Below are 10,268 nucleotides of genomic sequence, written 5' to 3' on the forward strand. Positions count from 1 at the left end.
TGACATTTAAAGTGAACTGACCTATCAATGGTACAGTATTTACAGTATGTCCTCCATTCTATTCAATGATCTGGTCAGAGACCACTCCCGAACGGCCTGTCCATTCCTGGCTGGTCCAGGCCGGCCATTACAGTAACCGCCTTTGTTCGATTTTGGGGGCTAAGATCACAGTAACCGCTCATCGGTTAGTATTTGGGGCTTCGCGGCATATCCGTAAGGCAAAACAATCTGGCGTGTGGCCAATGGCCGCGCGCAATGAGGGCCTCTCCAACTCCTTTTCCCGGGCTGAATCAGGGGCCCAGCACGTCCCTGGATCTGGTTCTAATCCTTTGGAACAAAATATAGCATTTATGCATTACGTTATATTACAACGTATTGTGTTACACTGACACAATTCTTGGAAAGAAAACTATGTCTGTGCATGTAACATACGTTATGGTACAGATTTAACTCACTCCCGAATTAAATGAAAGGCATGTAAAAAAAATGATCACAGACACTGCCTGAATGTGCTCTCCAACCTATAGAAATCTCTTTCTTACCTTTTTAATGCAAACGTTACCTAAGCTGGGAAATGTATAAAAAAAATAAAAATAATAATAACATAAAACATTTGAAATAATAGAAAATACAGACAAAAATACAGAGACAGCAATGGCCAAAACATGATCTGTGCCCTCTTACATTCCGCCTGTAAGAATAGAGAAGTGTTTTCATTATGTTACCTTCCCAAATAAATCCACAGGAAAACATCAAAACCCACTTTCGAACCACGGGCCTTAGTAGAAACTGCCATTGCACTGTTCGCATCCACTGTGCTCTCTCTTTTTTTTTTATATACCCGACTTCCCTCATATCCCCCAGTCAGGAAGGGAAAAAAACGATAACTACCATTACCAGACCAGGGATCCACAGGTTTGTAAGAGAGAGAGAGAGGAAAGTTTTTTTTATAATTCTCCATTTGTGTTTTTTTCTTCTTCTTCTTTTTTCAAACGTTTCAAAAGTAGCAAGTCAAATCCCAGCGGGAAGAATTACCCCTTAAATCATTTTCATGTTAAACTTACGCGGAGCGTCTGCCGCAGTGCCGCTCACCCCGGCGTCCGACTTGCGTGGCACATACTCGATCTCAATGTTGTGCTTGGTGTTGCCCTTCCCTCTGCTCCAGAGGAAGAGCAGCACCAGGCAGAACAGAACCACGCCCAGGAAGGAGATGAAGCCCATGGTCGTGGCGATGATCAGTGTCTTGATGTCGAACGGGAACGGGGCGTTGGCCCGCGTGCCATTTCCGTTGGTCCCTCCGTTTCCATTTCCATCCGACGGCTGGTTGGAGATGAAGGCAAAAGTCTTGTTGTTGGGTTGGTGTGGCCAATCGGGGGAGTAGCTGTGGACATGTAGGTGTGCCAGGGCGGTGTCGTTGCCGCCGGCGTTGCTGGCGACGCATGCGTACGTGCCGTTGTCCTGGATCTGGGCGTAGCGGACCTCCAGCGTGCCGTCAGGCAACACTGAGACGCGGCCGATGGTCTTGGACGTGATGTACTTCTTCTGCGGCGATAGCCACATAATCACGGGTGCCGGGTCGCCATCTGCCTGGCAGGAGAAGTGAACGATGGCCCCTTCATCCACAAACTTCTGCTGAGCCTTGCGGTCTCGTATCCGTGACTTGCGGCAGGTGAAGTAGTTCGGCTGCAGAACGTCCGGGAAGTCCTTGAACTCCTTCCCCTGGACAAACTCTGGCGAGGCGCATGTGGGCTGCTGCCGGTTGAAGTTGAGCCTCCAGCGCCGTCGGAACACCCACAGCATGCGGCAGTCGCAGGCCAGTGGGTTGTCGTACAGCGCCAGCGTCTCCAGGTTCCCCACCGAGTGGAAGGCTGACTCTTCCAGGGTGCTGAGAGTGTTTCCCGACACGTTGAGGATCTTCAAGTAGTTCAAGCCACGGAAGGAGTACGGCTCGATCATAGCGAGCCTTCCCCCCACCAGGTGAAACTCCTGCAGACGGAGGAGGTCGTGAAGCTTATTCCCCTCAATGGTGTGGATGGGGTTGTAGGAGAGGTTGAGAAAGCGCAGGTAGACCAGGTGCCGCAGGGCCACGTAAGGGATGGTGGTGAGGTTGCTGTTGGCCACCGTGAGCGACGTCAGGTTTAATCCATACAGACAGTTGGGGGTCATGGTATCCAGGTACGGCCAGTTGGCAATCTCCAGCACCTTAAGTCGGTACAGCCTCTTGAAGGAGTAGTCCCGCACTACGTTGATGTTGAGGTGCCTCAGCCTCAGGGTGACCAGGCTGTGGAGGTGGGCGAAGGCCTCCGTGGGTACCTGGGACAGGTTGCACTTCTCCAGGCTCAGGTGCTCCAGGCTGCTCAGGCCGTGGAAGGCCCGGTGGGAAATGAAGACCAGGTCGTTGTCGCCCACCTCCAGCGAGCGCAGGCTGTACAGGTCCTGGAACATGTAGTCCAGCAGGATGACGATCTTGTTCTCGCTGATGTCCAGTCGCGTCAGGTTGCTCAGCCCTGTGAAGACGCCCAGCGGGATGAGCTTGAGCTTGTTGCTCCGCAGGCCCAGCGTGCGCAGGCCATACAAGTTGTTGAAGGCCCCCGGCTCGATGCTGGAGATGGTGTTCTCGTTAAGCTCCAGCTCCTCCAGGTTCGGAAACGCTGCAAACTCATCGGGGTTGATGGTGCGGATCCGATTCTTGCTCAAGTCCAGGAGGCGGGTCTCTGCTGGGATGCCCTCGGGCACGGACATGAGCTTCTTGCGGTGGCACAGCACAGATCGCTCCTGGACACTACAGTCGCAGCGGGACGGGCAACCTGTGGCCGAGCCTGATGACAGCACGGAACCCAGCATCAGAATGAGGATGGGCTGCCAGCAGGCCACCAAGAAGCTGTGCCCGTTCGCTTCCCCAGACACCATCTTCAACGGTTACCTGCGGACACACAGGCAGAAGGAAAAGACATTAGCCAAGGCAAATGAAACAGGGAAATAAAAAAGTAGCGAAGCATAACAAAAGAGAGTAGTATTTGGTGAGGGAACTGAAATAGAAAGGGGACAGGTATGGAAATAAAACTTGAAACTTCAAAGCTGAAGAGTTCTGTTACAATTTGTTCCGCATGAAGAGCGGACAATGCAAAACTGAAGGAGGGAACTAAAACAGAAAAGGAAATTAAACTTGGTGGTGGCACGTGGGTATGTACTCTATGGCAAGATGCCTTAGAGAATAAAGTGTTCTAATAGAAAGCCTTCCATATAATGAATAATAATCCACTGCTCATTTTGAAAGATTGAAATGTGCCTGCGTGCCAACTAAGTACACAAAGCAACTAAAACAAAGGAGCTGTTTTCATGTGCTGCCTCATTCTCTCATTATTGCATGTAGCGCATGTGAACGGTTATTGTCATATGTGTGTGCATGAGGTGGTATGAAGTACGACAAGTCTTGCGTCACTAAAATACACAGTATGTTTGACATAGCGATATACATTGTTATCAAATCCTACATTTCTGTCAGATATACAATATTACAAGCAAGGGAAGCGCAGATCCCTTTTATTAAAATACTGCCTCTCTTTTATTAAAATACTGCTCTCCCTTAACGCACGGCGGCTATTTGCCATTCCATGCCACCCCACTCAGTCGGCAATCCTCGAGCGATAAAATGTAAAGTGTTGCCATCCGCGTGTGACACAGTTCCAAACAGAATGGAGTGCATGAGTGCCCCTTCTGCAATATTCATACCGCCGCACGGTGAGAATGAATGAGGGTGGGAGGTTACGGGAGAATAAGGTATGTGCTCGCATAATGGAGGGTGCTGACACATTCAAATTCTGCATCTTTCACGTAGCTCCACGGCTTCAAAGGCTTTTCAGATACAGGACGGCTCCCCATGGCTACACTGATGGAAGGGGCGATGGCTGCAGGGAAGCTGGTGCAAAGGAATCAGCACCCTGTTCTGCATATTCACATCATATCGAAGTGGTTATTGTAGCTAAGCCCGATGTACATCGGGTTTTTTAAAGTTTGATGTCAACAAAATGTACAATTATATACCATTTACAATTCAGACATTTATCAGACACGCTTATCCAGAGCGATTTGTAAGTGCAGCATCCTACCTACTTTGAAGCAATTACTTGCTATGGCACTCGGAGTACGAGACCGAGGTCATGCTCGTACTCTGAATTTTTAAAGTCACTCTGGATAAGAGAGTCTGCTACAAGTAAATGTCTAAATTGTAATGCTTTGTACCCCCTAGCTGCCGGGAGGAACTTCATAACACCAACTAAACCCTATATAGGTTACTTAATTGACAGTAGTCCCCCAGGGGTTTATACTAGGCCCACACCAAATATCTTTGCCAAAAATAGAAAAAAAAAAGTGGTCAGGGGACCAACAGTGGTCCTTGGGGGGGTTCCAGGTGGTCCCCAGATAAATGATGGAGAGTTGGTAACCAAATGGACCCTTTTAGATATTTAACTCTTGAGAGTGTTAATGAGAAAAAGAAGGGAAAAAAAAGAAAACAAATGGACCAGTAAGGGTCCATGTGGTTTCATTTTACGCTCTCAAGAGTTGAATTATTGTTAAAACATCTGCGTTAAACATATTGTTAAACATCTGCGTTACTTAATTTACAAGAAGTCTACACAATTATAGAATGTAGAAGAATTGTTATTTTGATCAATGTTTGTCTGTTATTTCTCCTATGGTATTAGCATCAATACAGCATGGAATCGTGGACAAAATCTTATTCAACGTCAACAAAATATATGTTTGGGGTCTAAATCTCATCAAATAGTGGTCCGTGGCTCAAATAAATAACGGACCTTGAAATGAAAAAGGTTGAAAACGGCTGGTTTAAAGTGTGGCCCATGTCGCCATATCTGGCCACAGTGTCCATTGTAGCAACCGTAGCCTGCATGTGATGAATCACAGCATCCCAGGCCCAGGAATCCTAATAACCTGCCTTGTGTTGGCTTGTCAGTCACGGCTTGCACACACTTCAATTCCCCCATACGGGGCACACATATATTCCCTCGCCCCGCCGAGCCCTCCGACTGATCAATCACCCACTCACGGCATCATCTCTCTTCATATGAAATGGCGCTCCCCTCAAACAGGGAGGAGGGGGAGTTAGCATTTTTCAGAGGCTGATCCAATCTGCGCCGTGTCACCACAGACAGATAGAGGTTCAGACAGACAGGCAGGCAGGCAGGCAAGCAGAGAGGCGCGCAGAGAGACGGGCACATCTACAGCAAGATCACATGAGCATCACAACCATTTCTCCTCCTTTTCTCTCTCTCACAGACTCTGCAGCCTCGTAGCTGTGCTTAGGATTATTTCGCTGTCCACATACCGCACCTTTCACAAATCTATAGACGCACGCACGCACACGCGCACGCACATACACACTAAGCCTTATGCTACAGTGTCAATGTGTTTTATGGGTTTCAAATGCAACCTGGGCGGGCCCAGCAGCATCAATAGTTAGGTCTCTGTGTGTGGGTGTGCGTGTGCGTGTGTGCATGTGCGTGCATGCGCGTGCACGGGGCAGTGTTTGCGTGTACTGTAGGTGTGTGAGTTAGCTCAATGTGTGCTGTGTTTATGTGTAGCTGTGTGAGCTGTGTGTGTGTGTGTGTGTGTGTGTGTGTGTGTGTGTGTGTGTGTGTGTGTGTGTGTGTGTGTGTGTGTGTGTGTGTGTGTGTGTGTGTGTGCTGGGTGGAGGGGTGTGGAAGAGTGATGGTATTGGGTGTGACATATTTGCCTGGCGCTGGCCAATCCCTCACCGTAAAATATAGACCCCGCCGCACAGTCCGAGAATTGGACACACAAAGACAGATAGACAGATAGATAGATAGCGGCCCTTATAGGAGCGGGGAAAACAAACACTATTTAATTTCTGCACCATCTGTCTCCCACCCAATGCAACCCCAACTCACCCCACCCAGCTCTGCTCCACCCCCCCACCATTAACAATATAATTACAATTGATTTTTATCACTGCAGAAATGTTGCGCCGCCATTCCCCGGTTTTTATGTAAAAAGAACTACACCGGCATGAGAGTGATTACACCGTTATATATTGGATAGTTTGGACTGAATAATGGAGCGTAAATCACCACGTGCTTTGCCAGTGCCGAGAGAACAGAGGCCGGAGAAAGCAAATGGGCGAAAATTAACATGGACTTTACGACGTGCGGCTGGGGCAGTTTGATGGGCTGTTAAAATGGAAGAAGAAAGTCTCTCTTTCTCTCTCTCTGCACAAAACGCTCAGCAGCACAGATGAACTTAGCACTTAGATTCCTTTTCATACAAGCTCTGATCATTTGCAGTCCATGAAGCGTTGGCACACGGCAGTGCATGCAGTCCTGTGTTCTACCGGTCACGCGGGTATACGGAGTATGCTGTGAAGAAGTAGCATATTTGATAGGTATTATGCATTGGGATCATAGATTATAGTATACCCTCCAAAAGAGTCTAGAACACACCACTGAGTGCATGCATGGACTTACACTGTGATCACATTCCTGATCTGTATTGAGTATACCGTATGATTGGCACTCGTTGGCACTCTGGCGATTGAGAGCGCAAAAGGATGAATCATACAAAGTATCACGTTTTAAACATTTAATCTTCGTCATCATATTGTATGTAATCAAAATATTAAAAACAAATATTATACATTATCACTTCGGGATGCAACTGAAGGCAGGCGTATCTGAAATTCAGCTGTCTCAGGAAAGTTGCATTAGCTTTGCTGACTATCTTCAAATCAACATAATCTCTCTTAGCAGATATTCACTATGAGCCTCCCTCCCACAGTTGTTCTGACAACTGACCACTCAGAGATGCTCATGCAACTTAACCACTAAGGGTACAGTCACACCTAAAAGGGGGTAAATTGTGTCTACCTATGTGGTCTTGGTTTTCAATGGGAAAGGAGCCTTTTGTTGGCATTGCACAGCTTTCTGTGTGTTGTGCACAACTTGCGTTTATGCACTCTATTGTGCCAGGGCGCCTCAAGTAGAGAAAAGGTCTATTTGAAGCAGATAAATGCTCAAGACTGTTGTTGCTTTTCTCCCGCTGTCTCCCGCTGTCTAATCGGGTGAGTCGAAGGCAGACCATCCTGGCAACGTCAAGATAGAAGTCGCTGCAAGCTACTCAGTTTTTTAGGCTGTGCTGGGTGCACAAAACAGGCGGCCGTGCAAAACCTGCATTTATCAGCCTGCAACCAGTGTGCATGTGTGACCGTAGCCTTAAACCGCCTTTTTCCCTCTACACCATCTCTTCACTGAAAATAGCAAATCTAGATCTGCTATTTTTGCCCAATGTTGGCCTATATTCATGTGCATGCATGTGTGCGTGTGTGTGTGTGCGTGCGTGCAATGGACTTGTGGTGTCCCGTTTTCTTTTGTTTCATTTAACTCTGAGCAGGCACGTGCACACATAGACATCAAAGGGGGCTTGAGCCCCTGCCCTTTTACCCCGCTGTAGAAAAGTGCCCTCTCCAGACCATGAATGCATCCTTTCCATGTCCTACAGCATTCAGGAGACTTGTCTTTTCCGAACTCTCCTAAACTTGAATGCAACATTTTATGTCGAAAGAATGTGTCCTCCGTCTATAAATCCACGTTGTAGGCTGCACACTGAAAATAGCTGATCTATGCTGCGACGCATTGAGAGCTTGTAGATCTGCTATTTTCGCATTTGCCAAAAGAGCCCTTTAAGGACATTTCAGCCCCTGCCCCTCAAACATCCTCTGCACGTCTGAGTGTAATATGTTGATATGACACACAGGGACACATTAGGGACTTCAAGTACAAAAAAAGGTTGAGGAAAAAAGTCAGTAGAGTGATGTGTATGTACGCTGTAGTCTGCATTGTCCAGCTGTTCTCATTACACTAGAAATGAGGTGCAGCTGTCACCAGACCTTGTGTGTCACTATGCAGCACACCAGGAGTCACAAAGGTAGATCCCTGCACAGCTGCTCTGCTTATTGGCAAATACACTGACCCTGAAAATACATGGACATAATCCACCTTAACCCTGCCGTCCCTATGCTATTATAAGCAATTATACTATTTATTATTAAAACAACACTTTAAAATTAAAATAATAATAATATACCGGTAATGTAATAATAAAGAAAAGATGAAGCACAAGAGCTATACAGAAAAGGACAAATGATTACACAAAAGAAAAGAAAAGTAAATACAAGAAGCCTAAATAAAACAACATAAAAAACTAGAAAGGGGAACAGATAGAGGTACAGATAGGGGTATAGGGGTTACATTGTAAAAAAAAAATATATATATATATATATATATATATATATATATCAGTGGCGATGCGTGCCCCAAGGGACCGGACCTTCGGGGACGCACCACCGCCCCCCCCCCCCCCCCCCCCCGCGCGTGCACATGCGCGCAAATTGTATGCCTTTTTCATTCTTCTTTTTCTTTTACAAAACTGGTTAACAATGAACAGCAGACTGTGTACAAGGCAAGCACGCTGGGTAGGCTTAACCTAATTAGCACTACACACATACTCCAAACCAAGACTTCCAAACCAATGCCAATATAGGGATTAAATAGATGTGCGCTGCTGACAGACAGAGCCACACAAGACACAACCAGCGCAACCAATCGAAACGTCCATTTAACATAGCGCGCTTTACAAAGCAAAACGCACTGTCCACCATCATGTAACAACACCAGCTATCAATGCAAAGAAAGACCACGTCAAGAAAGACCCACATTAAATAGACAAAAACAGGCCTAAGTGTATCAATCTGTCTTTCAATGTTATATGAGATACATAAAGTGGTTCCTGTGTAAATAAGCTGTAAGGTTTACTAGGATCTCCTTTTAGCTGACCAGTGATTTGTACTGTCATGAAACTGTACCTTTTCCAATTGCAAACTTCTAATACATTCTTCAATGATCAATCAATGGAAATTAAATGCACAGCGGCATATCCAGCAATATAAATTAATTCAGTTTCTCTCACCAATGAAGTTGTTCACTTGAAGAAAAGAAAAACATCCTCCTGTCCTTTTGGGTGAATTTCTCAAAGATGGGTTCATAAAGCTATCATTCCTTTTAAGTTCTGTCCATCTTTTCATAAAACAGTCTTCTTGAAAAAGGCAACGATAATAATAAATCCACAGCGTTCACTCCAGCTGCAGCCATGTCGCGTCTGTTTACTTTACAAGTTTCACGTGTTGTGCATAGTGAGTGTGAAACATGCTTGTTGTTCCACTCCAAGTCCCGGAAAAGCCGTGTTGTGATTGGCCAGTAGTCACTTGACTCATTTTGATTGGTGGTTGAACGTGGGTGTTCCGTATAACCTTGACCAGAGCCCTCAAAATATGATTGGTTGATCAAACTGTCAACCCACACCAAGGCTTGTATTATGGGGAACTGGCTCAGGGAATTCTAGAAGTACTGCGAGTGAGAGTAATCTGCGCAGAGACTCAGTAGAAAAAATCTCTCATTGGCTGTTATTTTTCCCAGCACACAAGCACTCCCTATGCACAGAACTTGGGGAAGAAACAACTACAACGAGTATAGCGAGCGAAACAGTGCAGTTTAACAGATTACCAACACAAATAATTGTAATTATTTTAATAAAAATAATAAAAAATAAAAATATATTTTTTATTTAAAAATAAAAATATTATTTTCTTTCTTCTGAGGATCCCTGGGTCTTCTCTGAATACCCTGAAGGTCCTGAAAATTCGCCACTGATATATATATATATATATATATATATTTAAATATCATCACGCAATGTCCTATACACCACGTTCTCACACACCCGCCGAGACATGCCGCTCGGTGACACCTGTCAATTTAAGATGACTGCTGTCAGTCAACTTGGCCAGAATCCCCCAATGTGCTAAGCACTTGAACCTGTCCTGTCTCTCAAAGTCAATGGCTAACTATCCTCACTGACCCCGACTCTCTGCATGGCGTGGCGGAGAATGTTTGTGCAAAAAGATAAAGTGCAGTTTCTCGCTTCAGTAGCTTTAATGGGCCGCGTGACATGTGACAGAAAGGGACTGCGAAGAGGCGAGAGGAGGGGGGAAAAAAAATCAATATTGTTATGGCGGACACTTAATTAAGGAGTGACGTGCTAGAGCCATTCTGGGTCCCTCGCGCATATCTCTCGCGCTCATCTGGGGAGCGCTGGATAGCTGGACATAAAATTCGCCAGAAGAAGCGGGGGGTTTTATAGGGTCATTTCTCCCGCTCTGTCACTCAATTTAACATCTG

General features: G+C 46.1%; 1 protein-coding gene across 1 annotated transcript; it reads right to left on the bottom strand.

The window, feature by feature from the left end:
• Positions 1-1,038: 1,038 nt before the first annotated feature.
• Positions 1,039-2,910, bottom strand: lingo1a (leucine rich repeat and Ig domain containing 1a; the record flags this gene model as incomplete). The annotated part of the gene is made up of 1 exon (XM_080736662.1): positions 1,039-2,910. The coding sequence occupies one exon, from the start codon at positions 2,908-2,910 to the stop codon at positions 1,039-1,041; it is 1,872 nt and encodes a 623-aa protein (XP_080592788.1).
• Between the last annotated feature and the right edge of the window lie 7,358 nt (positions 2,911-10,268).

The sequence above is a fragment of the Nannobrachium achirus genome (assembly GCF_963921795.1).
Source record: "Nannobrachium achirus genome assembly, chromosome: 11".
Classification (NCBI taxonomy): Eukaryota; Metazoa; Chordata; class Actinopteri; order Myctophiformes; family Myctophidae; genus Nannobrachium; species Nannobrachium achirus.